This window comes from Ailuropoda melanoleuca, chromosome 9, assembly GCF_002007445.2.
Source record: "Ailuropoda melanoleuca isolate Jingjing chromosome 9, ASM200744v2, whole genome shotgun sequence".
Taxonomy (NCBI): Eukaryota; Metazoa; Chordata; class Mammalia; order Carnivora; family Ursidae; genus Ailuropoda; species Ailuropoda melanoleuca.
The window spans coordinates 50,125,620-50,146,120 of NC_048226.1; the positions used below are offsets into that span (position 1 = coordinate 50,125,620).

At 35.4% G+C, this 20,501-nt stretch overlaps 1 protein-coding gene across 1 annotated transcript in view; it reads right to left on the reverse strand.

Moving 5' to 3' along the window:
- Window positions 1-9,326: 9,326 nt before the first annotated feature.
- The window catches only part of IL7 (interleukin 7), a 44,130-nt gene continuing 32,955 nt past the window's right edge, over window positions 9,327-20,501 (reverse strand). The window contains exons 3-5 of the mRNA XM_002924920.4: window positions 15,177-15,257; window positions 13,950-14,081; window positions 9,327-11,998 (exon numbers count right to left, since the gene is read on the reverse strand). Of these exons, the coding sequence (XP_002924966.1) occupies window positions 11,879-11,998; window positions 13,950-14,081; window positions 15,177-15,257 (333 nt within the window). The 3' untranslated portion in view covers window positions 9,327-11,878. The remainder of the gene's footprint in view (window positions 11,999-13,949; window positions 14,082-15,176; window positions 15,258-20,501) is intronic.

A 20,501-nucleotide genomic window follows, 5' to 3' on the forward strand; every position in this document is an offset into this window, starting at 1 on the left:
GCAGTGGAAAGGATATGTATGCAGTGGGGTCCATTGGAATGTAAAGCGTGAACTACTTGGGACTGTCCTGAGGACTGAGGAAAAATGATGCTGAGTAAAAATTACTAATTCCAGCTGTTCGTCTTCCCTCACATTGTCCTTTTTTTTTTCTCTGCCCAGATACCTGTCTCTATGCCTGTTTTGAATTTGCACCAGTAAAGTTGGAAATTGCTGGTAGATCTGAGTAGTGTTGAGTATGCTTAATGACGAACTGCTGATTTTCATTCATCAAATCAACAATCGTAATTTGTAATAAACTGTCATGGTGCACTAGGATGAATGCCCTTATCTACTAATGGTGGAAATAAAAATTGATAATACTTTTTGCAAAGTTGACTAATTTTATTTTAAAAGCCTTTAAAATAGTCATGCCTCATAACCTAGTAATTTTGTTTCCAAGATACATACTGTTTATTGATGAAGTAATCTGAAGTACAGAAAAATACTTAATGCAGTCTGTGTTTAATAGTACTATTATTTGTAGTGATAAAAATTAAATCATTCACGGGCACCTGGGTGGCTCGGTTGGTTAAGCATCTCCCTTCGGCTCAAGTCACAGTCCCAAAGTCCTGGGATCAAGTCCCACGTTGGGCTCCCTGCTCAGCAGGGAGTCTGCTTCTCCCTCTGCCCCCCCCCCTCATGCTTGTGCTCTCTCTCTCTCTCTTTCTCTGTCAAATAAATAAATAAAAAAAAAATCAAACTATTTATCTGACCTATAAACACAGAGAACAAACTGATAGTTGCCAGACGGGAGGGCCGTAGGAGGATGGGCAAAATGAGTAAAGGGGAGTGAGAGATCTTAGGCCTCCAGTTATGGAATGAATAAGTCACAGGAATAAAAGGTACAGCATATGGAATATAGTCAGTGATGTTGTGTTGCATGTTGGCACGGTAGCTACACTTGTGGTGAACATAGCATAATGAATAGAGAAGTTGAGTCACTATGTTGTATACCTAAAACTAATGTAATATTGTGTGTCAACTTCACTTAAATAAAAAATAATAATAAAAGGCCAATTGAAACCACAAAAATTAAGTCATTTAATAAGTTAATAATTAAAGCGCTTTCAAATAATTTTTAATGGTATAACAAGTTTATGTTTTACCACTGAGACAACTAGTCTAAAATAGTACATATGTAAAGAACTGCACAGATAGAGACTTGAAATATATTCGTTAGTATATTGTACTTATTTCTACTGGAAGGATTTTTGATGTTGTATTTTCTTCATATTTTTTATACTGTCAATTTTTAAATGAATATATAATTTAAAAAAATAGGGTTATGTTTTCAAAATCACTTGCATGTGTTAGTAGTAGTTTGTTTAAAATCACTACCTCACCTTCAGTTATTTTGTAGCATTCACAAATACAGATGGTAACCCTTGTGATCAAGTTAAGCTAGTTTGTTTATATAGTACGTTGGTTGCTAAAAGTATCTGTTAACTCTAATGAGATTATTTTTTCTGAATTTCACGCAAAGGGCAATCTAATATAGTCCCTTCCCCCTTTATAATTGTTTATTATCTATATGATTTGAAGAGTCCATGGTATGCAGATGAATTTTTACTTCACAGAAAGTAAAAACTAAACGGGTCTAAATATTTAAGACCACTTTATTGTTGGGCTGGAGGGGGATATATATGGATATATCTGAGGTATTTCCATTTGTTTTCACATACTTAACCTATTGTGCTTATCTTTTAAACTTTAAAAAGTGTTTAGTGTTATCTTCTTATTTTCTTGTAATTATTTTAATCAAGAAAAACAGTTTTAGAATCAGTTTTAAAAATTTTTGCTAATATTTACAAACTTAGACTCCTTCTGGGGAAAGCTCATATGAACCCCACAAGAAACATTTGAATTAAACCCTAATTCCTCAAGGATGATTCTCTTTGGAAACATACTATTCAATTAACAATTAATTTGAAAATTTAAAGCAGTCGATTTGTTTCTTAATATGTCTCACTGCAGGTAAAATCAGAACTCCATTTGAGTGGGCAGCATGTGCTAGACCAGCTGTTTATCCTCGGTGAGGCACTGTGTTCATGTGGTCTTCCCTTGCTGAACACTGGCCTAGTTCTCCCTTTTGTATCAGTAGAAAGGTTCTGTCTCACCTATGCCATTACCAGAAAACTTGTATGACGAGGAGGGGCAGTTATTTATTGCCTTAAATACTTTACCAAAGTTTTAGTAGAAAACATTGAACAATGCTAGAAATTAAAAACAGTCCAAGTCATACCTCGTAGTGAGAGATTTTGATCTATTTTAAATCTTAATTTTGTTACTGTCTGTAATGGGCATTTGTTACATTTGTGGCCAGCATCTTTTGGAAATTCTCCTCTGTGTATGGTAAGTTTTTCATTTTGAATCCCACTGCCTCAAGAAGATCATAGCCAGAGTTTAGTTTTCCATCCTTTCTTGCAGCTAGGGACTAGTCATGTCACCTGACGACTGAACAGACTTGGATTCTGAAACAAGCAATGTGAAGAAGCGGCCACAGAAGAAGCAGGATTTGTTTTCTAGAGGGGTTGGTGAAGTTTGCTGGAGATACAGAGAGCTACAAAGGTAACAGTGGCAGAGTCAAGATGTGCCTTGTGCCGTGTGGTAGCCCTTGAGCTGACTCCTCCCACCCCGGAGTAATCATTCTAAGTCGGATGGTGTTTCCGGCTGCAGAGCCACCAGCCTTGATTATCTGGCTCTCCTAGAGATTCAGTGAATTACCCAACAGCTTTTAATAGATACCTTTTTGCTTAAACTAATTGGACTGAGATTTGTTATTTGTACTTAAAAACTCTTCAGTGATAGAATTTGATGTGACCTCCGGCTTCCCCTTGATAATGGCCGTGGTAATGGGAAGAGTGCTTACAATCCTATTCTACGGGAGGGAATCTTCAACATATTGAACCAAGGTACCTCTCCTTATCCCAATTATTGTGTTAAATAATCACAAGCAGTTTTTTTTCATGAAGATAGAAATCTTTTTTTTTTTTTTTTAAGTTTAGTTAGCCAACATATAGTAGTATGTCATTAGTTCTTGTTGTGTTCAGTGACTCATCAGTTGTGTGTAACACCCGGTGCTCATCACAACACGTGCCCTCCTTAACACCCATCACCTAGTTACCCCATCCTCCCCACGCGCCTCCCTTTCCACAACCCTCAGTTCGTTTCCTGGAGTCAAGAGTCTGTCGTGGCACAAACTGAATTTTAAGAAATATGCTTCAAGTATAATCATACCTAGTGGGCAGGGCTAATTTGAGGATTATCAGAAATGTGTCTAAAATCTCTGTGCAATGTCTGACACTTAACAGGCTATCAGTAAATGGCATCAATTATTTAGTAGTAATAATTTTGGATATATGTGTGTGTTACATGTTCATCAAATATTTTAATTCCTGTGATGAATTTCCAGGTACTGTTCTACATGCAGTGAATGAAGCAATTGAAAATCTCTGTCCCTTTGAAGTTCACATTCTAGTGGAGGAATATTGAAAATATAGTAGATAAATTAGTAAATGTATTTATTATTAGAATGTGACAAGTGCTATGGAGTAAAATAAAGTGGGGAAGAGGTGGTTAGAGAGAGACAGTAGGGAGAGAGGAAGTGGATTGAAATTTTAAATAGGGTAGTTCAGGGATGATGTCATCGAGAGAGTGGTATTTGAGCACAGACCTAAAAGAGGAGTGAGGCATTATTGTTTCTCTCTTCCCTGTATTGCATTGTTCATTGGATTGTTCCCCCTAATGTCCAGTGTTTTCTGCTAAAAAGAGTATTCAGTATGGTTGAAGCATGCTGGTGGAAAAGAGAGGAAAGAGTACTTTATGCAGAGGGTAAAAAGTGCAAAGGCTCTGAGGTGGAGCCCAGGAGCTCTGGAATGGTTTGAGCAAGGAGGAGATCATAAAATTAAGTCAGGTAACGCAGCAGCCAGATCGTGTATGCTTTGGAGGCCGCTAAAATGATTTTGGTTTACTCAGTAAGATAGGAATCAGGGAATGATATGATCTGGCTTAAACATGTGAGTTCTTTGGACCCTAAATTAGTGCAAAATAAAAGACAAGAGGAAATAGCTGTTGCGCATTTCACCTGAAAGTTTCTGTGTGTATTGATCAAATTAAGTACTCTTAACACTCAGCTCTCAGAAGAGTGTCAACACTCTGCAGTGTAGATTGATACTTGATTATGTACGATTTAGACTGAAACAAACCGAGACTTTTCAACCCCACCTGAGTACAACAAAAGGGGAAGTATCCTCATTTCACAAGACTGCCATCCAGTTCCCTAATCTCCCACTATTAGAAGTAAAACCTTATTTTTTTATTGGCAATTATTTTGTCTCATTTAGGGAGGCAGAAGTTAGTGATTAATTCTACTTTCTGAATTTAGTACCTAATATTCATAAACTTGTTTTTCATTCTTATTTCCTTATTCATCAGTGTCAAATAATCTGAATAGAACTTTAAAAGTCAGGGACAGATATCCTTCTAAGTTGCCTTGAGAAAGGGGGTTTTAATATAAGATGCATGTGAATTTAAAATGGAAGGTCATTAGGTGGTGAGGCAGCTCCAAGAATTAATTGGTCTACCTGCCAGCCTCTATTTTTCTCGGAGCTCCTTTGTCCATTCTCTATTGTCTCTTTTTCACTCACTGCTATGTATCTTTTTTGCTCTCCCATTCATTTAGCTTGTCAGTATCCAGCTTAATTAAACTTCACAACTTTCTCTTTTTCAGACTCATTTTGGGCAAATTCATTTAGGATTGTGGTTCAAATTCCTGACACAGAGCACCCGAATTTCTTCATCTTTTCAAGCTACATGGTCTACATCGCAGATCATTAGTCTATCAATTAGTTGTACTTAGGGCAAATTCCTTTTACTCCCTTCTCATTAGTTGGGATAGAGGTATGAGTTCACATGGCAAAGAACATAGCCGCTTAGAGGAAATCATAGATATTGGAGAACTCCTTACACGAGGGATGGACATCGCAGGGAATGATAGACATATTTAGAAAACAAGTATTTGTTTGTATTTGTAATATTTTCAAACTAGCAATCTGAAAATTGAAGTGGAAGTGTTTTATGTAGAAATGTATCAGTAACTATTACTATTAATTTAGAGCAAAGTTTCTCAATGGCAGTGAAGAGATAAACCCCTGGGATATATGTAGCCAAAAATTTGTGAAGATAGAGCATTGGATAGTTTTAAAAAGCTAATTCATTATGCCTATTATTTGCATAATACAAACATCAGAAAGTAATGCTTGACAGAATCTCTGCTGGTAGGGTTATGCTGAAAACAAAGAATTTAAAAAATGAGATTTTAAGTTCTACGTTCATGGAAGACATGACCTCTATTTGCAGATGACATGACTGTCTATGTAGAAAATCTCAAGGAATCTATATATATAAAAGAAAAACTAGAACTGATAAGTTTAGTTTTAGGATGATCATAGGATACAAGGAAAATGTTAAAAAAATAAGTCTCTCCTATATACCAGTGATGAACAGTAGAAATTTGAACTCTAAGTACCATTTACAGTAGCATGTGGGCATACACATACACACAAATAGTTACACATAAATCTAACAAACTAGAGTAGGCCGAAAACTCAAATATTGATGAAAGAACTCAAAAGATCTAAATAGAGAAATACAGTGTTTATTAATTCAAAGAATAAACGTGGTGAAGACGTTCGTTCTCCCCAGTTTAATCTGTAGACTCAATGCAATCTGAGTAAAAATTTCAGCAAGCTTTTTTTGGTAAGACAGGCTGATTCTAGAATGTACATGGAAAGGCAAAAGAACTACAGTAGCCAAAACAATTCTGGAAAAAATTCTAAAGATTTATTCTACCCAATTTCTAGATATTATAAAGCTATAGTCATCAAGTCAGTGTGGTATTTGGAGAAAGGATAGACACAGATCATTGGAACAGAGTAGAGCATCCATAGATTCAGACAAATTCGATTAACTGATTTCTACAAAAGTGCAAAGACAAATCAGTTGACAAAGTACAAGTTGACCCTTGAACACCACAGGTCTGAATAGCACGTGTTCATTTGTACATGGATTTTTTATTTTTTATTTATTTTTTATTTTTTTGTTTTTTTTTTTAAAGATTTTATTTATTTATTCAACAGAGACAGAGACAGCCAGCGAGAGAGGGAACACAAGCAGGGAGTGGGAGAGGAAGAAGCAGGCTCATAGCGGAGGAGCCTGATGTGGGGCTCGATCCCACAACGCCGGGATCATGCCCTGAGCCGAAGGCAGACGCTTAACTGCTGTGCCACCCAGGCGCCCCAATACATGGATTTTTTAAAATAAACACTGTAAATGTATTTTCCTTATGATTTTTTTAACATTTTCTTTTCTCCAGCTTTACTGGATTACAGGATATGATACATATAACATACAAAACACATGTTAATCGACTTATTGGTAAGGCTTTCAGTCAATAGTAGGCCATTTGTTCAAAGGCCAACTGCATATAGTCTTTTCAACAAATGATACTGGAACAACTAGACATCCCTATGCAAATAAAAAACAAAACAAAACAACAAACTGTGATACCTTATATTCAAGAATAACACAAAATGAGTCATGGACCTAAACTGTAAAATGTAAAATTATAAAACTTCTAGAACATTGGTTTCAACTTTTTCCCTGAGAAACTTTGGCAATGTCTGCAGACATTTTTGATTGTCGCTACTTGGGGGAAGATGGTACTGGCATTTAGTGGGTAGAGACCAGGGATGCTGCCAAACATTTCCACAACAAAGAATGCTAATTTCTTGGTTTGGATAAATGTACCGTGGTTATGTAAGATGTTGGTCTTAGAGGAAACTTGGTGAAGGGTACAGAGGAATGCTCTGTACTCTTTGCAAGTCTAAAATTATTTCAAAATTTGTAAGTAAGGCTTGTACATTACTACTTAAGGTCAACATACTACTTCAGACATTTGATATTTTCATAATTTATTTCTAGGACGGTGTGCTATGTCCTATAGCTGAAGTATTGTTTTGATCTTTTGCAAAACACTTGAATCCTTCAATGAAACTTATATTGCCAGTGATATATGTTGAGATTTTTGAGACCAATAAAATATTTTCAAATGTCTTCAAAGGGATCTTCTTTGACCATTTAACCTAAAATACCCCTTCTCTGCATCACTCTCCATCAGTCAGCCTATCTCGGGTTTTTTTTTTTTTTTTTCTCCATAGAACTTGTTTTCTGTAATAATTTTTGTTCACTTGTTGACTGTCTCCTCTTTTGGAATATATGTTCCCTGAAGGTAGGGACTCTGTTGTACCCCTAGGCCCAGAACTGGCGTATTAGAGATGGATACCTAATAAATACCTGTTGCGTGAATTAATTATCTGTATCTGTGTTGCATCTTCCCATTAAGTGGTCTGTATTCAAAAGGTGGAACTTCTTTAAACCCACTGGCTGTGAAGATTTAAGTCCCAACCCTGGTATCTGACTTACCCTTAATGAAAGTAACACCTCTTTTTTAAGCAGGAAGAGGTATTTATCTACACGTTCAAGATTTTTCACAGCTAAATATTTCCTTTCTGCTGGGAATGCAAGGCAAGGAGATGACAGGCTAGATAACTCTCATTTTGTACTTTTCTGGCAGATCTTTCTGATTCTCCTAGACAGCTTTACTTCACCTGATTAGATGCTCTGCAAACCAAGGTCCTTTTATTTGTGATAGTATTTGAACCATTTCCAGAACAATTTATAAGAGTTCCTATCCAATTGATTTTTTTACGTAAAATATTCCTGTTTCAATCAGATTATTGCAAACATAAGATCTGCGATAAGCATCAGGGGTGCGCAGGTGGCGTGGTCGGTTGAGCATCAGGCTCTCCATTTTGGCTCAGGTCATGATCTCAGGGTCCTGAAATCATGGGATTGAGCCTTGTGATGGGCTCTGCGCTCAGCATGGAGTCTGTTTAGAGTTTCTCTCTCCCTCTCCTTCTGCCCCTCCCCACTGCGCTCTCTCTGTCTCAAATAAATCTTTTTTAAAATTGTGATAAGCATCAAAGATAGAAATTGGAAAACACACGTCCATCTCTCACATGGTAGCCCCTGGTAGGTTATTGAGTTATTTGTTGGGCTTCTCAACGGAGGCACAAATGAAGGAATCCTCAACCCCACCTGGGAAGTGCGGGAAGGCTTCAGAAAGGAAGAAACCCTTAGACGAGGTCTTAAGGTAAAGAAATAAATCAGCAAGCAAGAGCAGTAAATCCTAAATTGTAAATGTTGCCACTTGTCTTAATTTTCATCATGTAAAATGTAGATGGAAAATTGATTCACTTTGATAGGGCACCTGAGTGACTCAGTTGGTTGGGTGTCCAACTCTTGATCTCCACTCAGGTCTTGAGCTCAGGGATGTGAGTTCAAGCTCCTCTTGAAAAAAATTGATTCACTTTGAGAATAAGATCCTAAAGTGTATCTAACTTCTCTTCTCCCCCACCTAGAAAGTTTGTCTTATACAGAAAAAACGCACTTCTTTCTTACCATTTTGTATGGAAAGGATGTAAAACAAGTTATTCCCAAACAGAAGTAACTATTTTACATCTTTCTCTAATAATAATTCATGAATCTAGGTGCATACATATATTTTGATATAGACATTAAAAACTGCTGGAATTTGTGCTTATCAATATACCTACATATTTTATTTCTCTTGTCTTATAATATTTCCACAGATTCTGTTATTCTATTCTATTATTATTCTCATGTAATTTTTGATAATTAAATAAATTTTATTAATACCCTGGTTTAAAGCAATTTGTCTTTACTTATTAACCATGATATGCCTGGCTTTTCCCTTTAGGAGCTAAACGGAACACAAAAGATCATACATTCTTTCAGGGGAAAACATGAATAGAATAATGTAAATAATAGTTGTATTTAAGATAAAATACAAAGATGAATCTGATCAGATAATAATGCATGATACAGACAATTCAGTGCTAGGCAACTAAAGGAAGAAATATTAACATTATCTAGGATTATCATGGAAGCCATAGTAATTGAGAAAGGAATTGAGATACCCCTTGAAGTTTGAGCAGGATCTGGAAAGAATTTGGAAGAACGTTATCTAAGCAGTAAGACCATAATAACTAAAAATATGAAGATCGCATGGACAGAGTACCATAATAGAGAATAGAGGATGTATGTTTCTGGAGAAATATTTACAGCAGATTTGATGAAATGTCCTTCGTAATCTGGCCATCAGTGAAAGTAGAGCCTAAGTGAAAGAAATTTTTCTAGTTTTAAAAAATTATCTTAATCCTGAAAGGAGTGTTTCCTTCAACAGATTCCTTGAAAGCCTATCTTAAACGACTTTTAACTGGGTCCCTTTGTACAATGCAATATTACCCAAGTGCATTTAGGTAATGGTTTTTACATAAAAGTAGTGTTCTCTAGTCAAATTTTGGAAATGTTATGTTAGTGTTAAACTATTTTTTAAAGAAGCTGTATGAGTTTACACAGCCTTTAATATACCTGTATAAATTGTGAATCTCCAAGAGAAAATTCATCTGACCCCAGAACACAGAATCCTCCCTTTTTCTTTTTTCCTTTTTTCATTTCTTCTCCTCTTTCTTCTTCATCTTCTTTGTCATCATTGTCTTCTTTTTTCTAGCGTTGATGAAGATGAGGGTTTCTTGGGACAAACTTTAGAAAATGCTGATTTAAAGCATCCACATACATATTTGAAAGAAAACATTCATTGAGATAAAACAAGTCTTTAATTGGGGAGTAGAAATATTAAAATTTAATATCCAAGTTCATTATTAATTAGCCTGCCTGTCTGTACTTACCTTGCTAGTGCGTAGGAAACAAAGAAGGCAAATACAACAATAAAGGCATGGGGTTTTTTTCCCCAAGCATTTGACACAACAGTGTGTGCTGAATACCGTTTTGAGTGTGAATTTTCTCTAAAAATCAAATCTATCATAAACAAGTGAAAATCAAGGAAAAAGATTTTAATAACTTTTAGCAAGCATTTAAAAATACTGTTCGTTATTTTACCACAATCTCAGAATTTTTTTCAACACTTGTTAGGAATGTTTTAGACCACCTTTAAGGAAACACTTTCAAAGACAGTTTTAAGAGTTTACCTTTAGAAACTTCGAGTTCCCTCATTTCTATAGTTAATGGTTACCAACAGTGCCGGTTCATCAGAGTGGAGGTGTACCACACAGCTGACCATGTTTTATGGTAGAAGGAAGCACAGCTTACTTGGAAAAGGCCCTCTGAAGAAAGAGCTTGGTGAAGAATCGTCTGCTCCTAAAAGTATTCGTCAGCTCCCTTTTCTGGAGTTAATGATGAAAACCCAACAGAAAACTTGATTCACAGCCCCGTGAATGGAGCAATCCGTGAGCTCTGTACAACTTTCTGTACAATTGTGCACAGCTGTCTGCACCAGCGAGGGCGAAAGGCATAGGGGTTAGGGAGAGTGAGACATAAACATGGACCGAGAGGAAGGTCTTCACCACCACTCAGTGAGGACAGCACCTGGGCATCATCTGAAGCTCCAATCAAGCCAGTCAGCACTTAATTAGGTGCTGATGAAGCTGTACAAGAGCAGGAAGGATGTGAATTGAGCCAACTGGTGACGGAAGGAGGACTCTGACCTGTCTAGACTAGGGTTCTCATTTCCCTTTGTAAGTAAGCGAAGACTGTTGACAGACCTTTCTAAACTGGATTTGGTGTATACAAAAGTTTCCTTTAAAAGATGAAAATTTAACGTAGAAAGTAATATTCCTGTTCTTATTTAGTTTGGTCTCATGTACGTTCTGAGTAATAAGGTATTAAAAGTCACATATTCAATGAAAGTGAGAGATCAAATAGTGCAGTATTAAAAATCTTGTGTTAAAAATTCTTAAAAATTCATGAAGTGAATCTGACAGTGTTATTACATAGGTCATTTATTATCAAAGGAGAAATGTTATCCAAAGCCAGCAATTTGTTTGTAATACTGTATGAAAATAGTTTTATATAATACAGATATAGTGTCAAAATTAAATATACATTCCATTAATTAAAAGGTCAACATATATTATTCTGTTAAAAATATACTTCCCAAATTGCAAACTCATTTAGACAAATTTTATTACACATAAATGACAAAAGTAACTCAGTATTATGGTTTAGCATCCTTAGAACAGGTGACTTTCTATTTTGTGAAATCATTCTTTATGGTCATCTTCAAACATTTGCTATACCATTAATGAAGGCACTGTCTCATGTGTTCAGGTTTAATTACAGGTTTTAATCTCTCTTAAGTATCTTGGACTCCTTCATACTGCTGTTTCTTTAAGGCATTTAACTCTTACTGTCATTGGCATTACCTACATCTGTTAACTCCGAAACATTTCCAGCAGAGGACAGCAATTTCCATTCTCATTGTAGTATGCTGGTGCATAAAATTATTTTGATAATAAAGCAATGTTAATTTTTAATTCCTGCAACCTTTATATACTTCTCAAATTTTTTTATGTCTTCTTCTGAAATTTAAAAACAGGTTTAAAAAGTATTATTGCAACTAATACCTTCCTTGGATTGTCTTACAAAAATCAAAGATTTAATACTGATTGATATATGTCCAAAAACATGAAGGTTTGTCAATTGCAGCCTTTGGTTTCCACTGTTCACACCCATCTTCTAGCACTACAGTATGAATTTCTTGACTGCTCTAGTCCGCCTTTACCAGGATCCAACTTCTGTAACTTCTAGGGTGTTCTGTCCCCCCGAATTGTATGAGCAGATAGATTCTTGAAGGATACAGCTGAAGTCCATATGTCTTTATATTGCCACTCCATATTTTTCAATGCTCTTTAGAGCCCCTCAAAATTTTATTCCAACAAGTTTTTATCTTTTGTAGTAGTATCCCTAGAGAACACAAGCTCTTCTGTTTTCTCTGTTCCTTTACAGATTTATTGTCTTCCTAGAAAAACACATTTTTAAAAAGTTTTAAATTTATGTTGAAAAAATACACATTTTAAAATGTTCAATCTTTAATTCCCATCATGTTAGGTTATGCTGAAGGTTTACTAACTAACCAGGATGGCTCTTTTCTTCATATACTTGTTTTCTAGTTTATGTTCTCCTATATTTTATAGGAGAAGTTTGCTCCTGTCTTTTTCCTATTACCTATTGATGTTCTAATTGTGTTGCTTGATAAAAAAAATTGGTGCCCTGATATTTTCCCTAGCTTCTTTTATTTTAAAGCAGTGGCTTTAAGGGGCACCTGGGTGGCTCAGTGAGTTAAGCATCCAACTCTCGATTTTGGCTCAGGTCAGGATCTCAGGGACGTGAGATGGAACCCCATATGGGGCTCAGACACTGGATGTGGAGGCTGCTTAAGATTCTCTCCCCCACCTCCTGCCCCTGAATCTCTCTCTCTCTCTCTCTCTCAAATAAACAAATAAAACTTTAAAAAGAATTTAAAAAATAATAAAGCAGTGGCTTTAAAAAATGTAGCTTAAAGGGATCCAATTTCTAAGGGGTACATCCTGTCTCCTTTTATTGACATTATAATGAATATTTTCAAAATGAACCATAAAAAAGGGAAAAAATTCAAAGGGAAACATAAAGGAATTAAGCTGAATAAAAAGGTGATGAAGAAAAAAAATTATACAATCACTCACCAAATTTTTAGTGGGTTGGACTTTACCCAAGGAAGGTAGTTTTGTTTTGTTTTTTTTTAAAGATTTTACTTATTTATTTATTTGACACAGAGAGAGACAGCCAGTGAGAGAGGGAACACAAGCAGGGGGAGTGGGAGAGGAAGAATCAGGCTCCCAGCAGAGGAGCCTGATGCGGGGTTTGATCCCAGAACGCCGGGATCACACCCTGAGCCAAAGGCAGACGCTTAATGACTGAGCCACCCAGGCGCCCCATTATTCCTTCCTTAAAAACAAAGTCACATTTATAATATTGAATATTAATCCTTTATTTCTCCTTTCATTAATGTCAGTGATAATGTAATGATAAATGAAGTGGTTCACATTCTATCATCTTTATTTTCATCACTGTCAATAGGGCTCAAGGATAATCTTACCTCCTGTGGGCAACTACTGGTATTAAAAAATAGAAACACACAGGACCCTTTTTCTGTCATGAAAATGTCAAAAGTTTCCTTTTAAAAAAACAAAGAAACCTTTTGGCTTTGTGTGGCAGCTGGTAAAATTTCTGAAGGGGGGTAGTCATAATAATATATATTGAAATCTTTTTAGTACTAAGCACTTTGCATGAATTATGCCATTTAATTAAACCTGTCACCATCCTATAATGTAGATACTATATTTTTCTCCATTTTGCAGATGAAGAAACTGTGGCTGAGTATCAAGATTGTGTCTTCCAAATTTTGTTTTGTTGCTTATATTTCATAACCACTAGCAGACAAGTAGGGACAATTAGCCCTATACTTAACAAAATTATTGAAGCAAAAAAAAAAAGATTATTGGACATATATATCTGTTGTAACATGTAAAGTTTTAACATGTAAAGATATTTGTTAAATATATTTGATTATCTGTTTTCTTGGCTATGAGTTCTTATAAATGTGTACATATATGGTTTAAAATTATTAATGAGTTTTAGAGGTAAAAATTTACCATTCCCACCCAAGTTATCACATTAACCTCCTTCAAAGTTATTATAGCAATAAAGTATGCACTCCCTTATTTTTACTCTGCTTCCATAAACTATCTGCCTTAGCTAAGAATAGGTTCTTTCCAAGTTAAGAATTTCCTCTTCTAGAGTTGAGTAAATTTATTTCAACTTTAGGTAATAATAAGCAGTTAGAATTCTATGATAATAGATATGATCATCAGAGAATTACAGTATCCTATCGCAGAACTAGTTGATATTTTTTTTCAAAGTGAACAACTTACCTTGGGGGTACAGTTCAACAATTGTAATGTGCCCTGTGAGACTCTTGATAAATGGAGATTGAAATCCTCACTGTTATTCACTTTAACAAACTGCTTCAACTTGCGAGCAGCACGATATAAAAACATGCCTTCCTATTACAGAAAAAAAAATCAGAAGGGTTGTGGTTCAAATAAAATATTAAAAAATGAGAAGCTTTCATAAGGAGCCTAAAGCCAGAGCTGTATTGCCAAATAATGCCCCACCTCCACCCCAGATTTCCATTCCAGTTAATCCCATGACTGACAAGTAACCAGACTAAAACTGTTTAGCTCCTAAGAGACAGTCTGGAGTGCCTAGAATTTGGCTTAATTATTTGACTTTTTGAAGTCTCCTTTCTTTATAATATAAATTAATGATCTTATCACTTATGGATGAACATATAACAAGATTATTCCATTTTAAATGAGACAACCAAAGGAGGGGACTTCTGGAGGCAACAATAATGAAAGGTATGTGGTTTCTCTTCTTCTTATTTTTGTACCTTTTGAGCTATGGACAAATAGCTGGCAATTAGAAAAAAAGATCCATATTCACCTCAAACAAGTCTTTCAAATGTTTAAAGTAAGAAATTAAAGTAAAAAGAATTTATGAATATACAGTGCGATATTGGGGGTTAACTCAGCTACTGTGAGTTTAAAAAAGACTGCTGAATATCGTACTAGTTTCTGTAAAGGAAATGACACAAACTTTTGTTGTAAGCTTTGTAAATTGTAATACTCCACCAACCAGGGGAAGTAGTTGTTTGAAGATAAGCAAATATTGAAAGGAAAAATTTCAAAGTCCTAGAAGTAAATTATGCCCATGACTTATGTTTGTCTGTGTGTGCAAGCAATCACTCTTAACATTTAGTTAGCTAACACTCTAATTAGCATTTTCCAGCATAAGAATGTCACAAATAAGGGATATTTGTGTGTTCGAATTCAGCAGTTCTTCTAGCATTTTCAAAGTGAAAACTGAAATGCTAAAATAGAAAAAAATATTTACCAAATTAGCATAGGGCTTTTTGTAAAACAAAAGCATAAAAGAAGACCATAGTATAATTAAATAGGTCAGTGGGAATTGGCAGGTTAGAACGAAAAGAATATGTTATTAATATAATTAATATAATTATCTAACACATACAAATAACATAAGCTTCTATAAAATCAAGCTTGAATGACATATAAATTCCAAATAATTATTATTACCTTATTATCATCACATGCATGTTTTTTTAATACTTTAGGTTCATTATTCGGGCAATTGGTACGATTTTTTATCATGGTGTCCTGTAAAAAGTAATTATATAATAGTATGGTTAAATTGGGGACTTTTCTAATATGTAGCAATTTTAAAAACAATGTTTTAAAAACAAAAAAAATGTTATAATACTTGGTCTTAATATGTGCATTTTAAGGAAAATAACTTTAGCATGGCTCAGCTGACTAGGCATAAAGCATAAAGAATAGTTTTCTATAGTTAAAGAATAAACAAATATATACAGAAACACATATTTAGAGCTTCCCCCAGACTCCATAATTTAATCCCAGAAATCACTGAGAGAATCTGGTTCATTTGGGTAAATAGGAGTACCTATTTTAGAAGTTATACCATGTAGACAAAGTATAATAAATTCTGAAATCATATAGTTGAGATGCATTTAAGAGGTTTTCCAGTCCAGTTTCCTGCCACTACAAAACAGCAACAAAAGGAATTTACATAAGAATAAGAGAAAACCTCTTGACAGAGAGAGTGAAGTTGAAATTTATTCTATAGCATTTTTAACACTCCAGTGTGTCTGGGATGCTTGAGATAGGATTTTGCTAAGAAACAATGGGATCGAATGTGTGTGGATGGTTACTTAGAGTAGTAGGAAGGGAGACAATTCATGTTCATTTCTCATTTCCAAAGAATGTGGTATTGGAAGGTGGGGATTACCCGAATCAGGAATTTAGTTGAGGTATTAGGAAGAATTTCCTAAGGATTCAGATTCTTTTATGCACAGGATTGGACTAGTTCTGTCAAGCAAACTCGCAATTCCATGCTTTCAGTGCTTCCAGGACTTCAAGCAATCTTAGCGTGTATGTTGTCACCAAAGAAACAGGGTAAGTGGAATAATGGCAAGCTTCAGTCATGGGCTTCTAGTCTTCATCTGCCTCTCAGAAAGTGTGCATTACTCTGGTCACCTGTGAAAAGTGCAAATGGTCTCTGGGTTTGTCCTGACATTAACTGTATTTACTATCTGCTTTACTGGAGGAATTAGTGTCTGGACATCGATTTAACCACTCAACACTTACTGTTAGTCAATATGCAAAGTCCCTGCCAAGTCTGAGGAGAAAAACAGACGAAGAAAGCACAGTCCCAGTTTCTTGTGCCATTTGATATAAAGGGCTGTTGTTCCATCATCCCTTGGACACTTTTATATCACTTCTTACCTTTGTAAAAGTATGCTTTTGTAAATAAAATATTTGTTAGTACCAACCTCCCCAGTCATACTGCAAATATCTTAAGTGTAAATTTTCTATAACTAATCTTATGTTGCCATTATACACATTCCTGAAGAGGTAGTAAAGAATTACCATTTGCCTATTAAATCATCTTCCTGTGGATTTCCATTTAACTCCAGAAAAAAACCCCAATAAATCATACATACATTTCTCTTTGATAAAACATAGAGCATTTCATTTTTGCCATGCCATTATTAAAAAAACAAACCATAAGAGAGGCTCTTAACTATAGAGAACAATTGAGGGTTGCTGGAGGGGAAGTGGGCTGGGGATGGTCTAAATGGGTAACAGGCATTAAGGAGGGCACTTGTGATGAGCACTGGGTGTTATATGTAAGTGATGAATCACTAAGTTCTATACCTGAAACTAATATTACACAGTATGCTAGCTGGAATTTAAATAAAAACTTGAAACATTAGAGAAAAAAAAAGATAGACAAATGTGCATGTTTTCCAATTTACCAAAAATATTATACAAAAACACATCGCAGAATTAGTACTCCTTTCTTGGATCAATTTAACAAATTGTATGGCACATGAATGTATGAAAAACCACTTAGTTAAGCCATTGCTCCAATGAGTTAAAAAAAAACCTCATTTATATGTAGTCATATGTTGTTATATGTATAACATAAGAAAGGCAATGTTATACCAGTTAATTTGTTTGCCAAATGTTTGCTACAGTATATAAAGATGTTACTATACACTAAAAGATTGACTCCTATAGATGTGACGGTTATTGACGTCAGTGCCTTTTATGACTACATTAACAGGTGTATATGAGTGCCAATCACAGTTGGTTTCTTTTTTTTTTTTTTTAAAGATTTTATTTATTTATTCAACAGAGACAGAGACAGCCAGCGAGAGAGGGAACACAAGCAGGGGGAGTGGGAGAGGAAGAAGCAGGCCCATAGCGGAGGAACCTGATGTGGGGCTCGATCCCATAACGCCGGGATCACGCCCTGAGCCGAAGGCAGGCGCTTAACCGCTGTGCCACCCAGGCGCCCCACAGTTGGTTTCTGAAATTGTTTTTATTCAAGCGTGATGAGAAGGACAGCTCAGGCTAAGGTTAACAGAATCACGGAGTTGGGAAGAACCGTACCCATCTCTTGAGTTACTTTACTTGATTTACTTTACCCAATAATAATTTCTTAAATGCATCATGACATGTTTGAAGATTTCTTCATATTTAATATGAATATGGAAAACCAAAAGAGAAAAGCCAGGATCACAGCTGTGAACTGTACTATTTTCCAGTATAAGACATGATGTTATATAAATTGTTCTAAAAATACATAATGTCCTTTCCATCTATAGACTTACATGTCCTTCATTTCAGCATAGTTTTTTTTCTTTGAATTTTTTCCGTTGCACTTGTAACAGTATCTTCTTCAGAAACACTAATTCTATATACAATGGACTTTCTATTTCATCTTTTCTTTTATATATTTGTCTTTGATTTTTTTTAATTTCATTTTTTGTGGTTTTCTCCACCATGCTTTCCATATGCCTGTTCTAACGGGGCACTTATTTCTGGTTTCCATTTTATTCTCCATTTTTTCCTAAATCTAAAGAGCTCACCTTCATTTTCTCTGTTATCTCTTCTCTTCATACTGTATTATTTTTTAGATTTTCAAATTTTGGTTTCTTAGAGAGTGTTATGTTAGGAAGAAAAATTTGACATTTTCTTTTGATTAATCTTAATCTTTGATCTGAATTCTTCATTTTCCTTATCTATGTACTCATTTGCTTATTTACATGTTCATTTGCTCATTTATTTTAGTAGTATCAATGCAGTATTTTTTATTTTCAGTTATATATTTTTTAAATTTAACTTCAATTAATTAACATATAGCATATTACTAGTTTCAGAGGTAGAGTTCAGTGATTCATCAGTTGCATTTAACACCCAGTGCTCATTACATCGTGTGCCCTCCTTAATGCCCATTACCCTGTTACCCCATCCCCCCACTGACCTCCCCTCCAGCAACCCTCAGTTTGTTTCCTATGGTTCAGTCTCTTCTGGTTTGTCTCCCTCTCTAGTTACTTCTTATTTTATTTTTTCCCTCCCTTCCTCTATGCTTCTGTTTTGTTTCTTAAATTCCACGTATGAGTGAAATCATATGATAATTGTCTTTCTCCGATTGACTTATTTCACTTAACACAATACCCTCTAGTTCCATCCATGTTGTTGCAAATGGCAAGATTTCATTTTTTTGGATGGCTGAGTAATATTCCATTGAATATACCACATCTTCTTTCTCCCTTCATCTGTCGATGGACATCTGGGCTCTTTCTATAGTTTGGCTATTGTGGACATTGCTGCTATAAACACTGGGGTGAAGGTGTTATTTTCTAGTTATTTTTGAAGGGATGCGAAACTAAATTATTTTTCAGCCAATATTCAACCCTTCCCTCTGCCCCATCAGAGGATGTATCAATTTCCTAGGGCTGCTGTGGCAAATTGCCAAAAACAACAGAAGTTTTATTTTGTCACAGTTCTGGATGTCAGAAGTCAAAAAGGAAGGTATCAGTTGGAGAATCTAGGGGAGAATCCATTTGTTTGCCTCTTCTTTCTTCTGTTGGCCACCAGCGTTGTTTGGTGTTCCTTGGCTTGTGGCCACCTGGTTCCAGTCTCTGCCTGCGAATTTATCACCTTCTCTTCTATGCGTGCGTCAAGTCTTCCCCTGCCTTTCTCTCTCTCTTTTCTCCTTCCAAGTTTTTATTTAAATTCTAATTAGTTAACATACAGTGTAGTATTAGTTTCAGGTATAGAATTTCATGATTCAACACTTACATGCAATACCTGGTGCTTATCACAAGTGCCCTCCTTAATTCCTATCACCTGTTTAACCCATCCTTCCCACCCCCACCCACCTCCCCTCTGGTAACCATCAGCTTGTTCTCTATACTTAAGTGTCTGTTTCCTGGTCCACTTCTCTTTTTTTTTCCCCTATGTTCATTTGTTTTGTTTCTTAAATTCCACATATGAGTGAAATCATATAGTATTTGTCTTTTTCTGACTTATTTTGCTTAGCATGATACTCCCTAACTCCATCCATGTCATTGCAAATGGCAAGATTTGATTCTTCTTCATGACTAATATTCCTGTGTGTATGTGTATACCATATCTTCTTTATCCATTCACCAGTCAATGGACATTTGGGCTCTTTCCATAATTTGGCTATTGTTGATAATGCTGCTATAAATATCAGGGTGCATCTATTCTTTTGAATCAGTATTTTTGTATCTTTTGGGTAAATACCTAACAGTGCAATTGCTGGATCATAGGGCAGTTCTATTTTTAACTTTTTGAGGAACTTCCATACTGTTTTTCAGCATGACTTTCCCAGTTAGCATTCATCAAGAATTCAAGAGTTCCCCTTTCTCTGTATCCTTACCAACACCTGTTGTTTCTTATGTTGTTGATTTTAGCCATTCTGGCAGGTATGAGGTGATAGCTCATTGTAGTTTTGATTTGTACTTCCCTAATGATGAAATGGTGTTGGGGAAACTGGACAGCAACATGCAAAAGAATGAAACTGGACCACTCTCTTACAAAATACAGAAAAATAAAATCAAAATGGCTGAAAAACCTAAATCTGAGACAGGAATCAATAAAAATCCTAGAGGAGAACACAGGCAGTAACCTCTTTGCCATCAGCCATAGCAACTTCTTACTAGATATGCCTCTGGAGGCAAGGGAAATAAAAACAAGAATAAACTATTGGGACTTCATCAAAATAAAAAGCTCCCGCCCAGTGAAGGAAATAATCAACAAAACTAAGAGGCAACTTATGGAATGGGAGAAGATATTTGCAAATGACATATCTGATAAAGGCTTAATACCAAAATGTATAACTTACAAACTCAACACCCAAAAAAACGAATAATCCAATTAAAAAATGGGCTGACAACATGAATAGACATTCTTTCAAAGAAGACATACAAATGCCCAACAGACACATGAAATGATGCTTACATCAGTGGTAATGACTTTTTAAATAAAATTCCAAAGGAATGATTC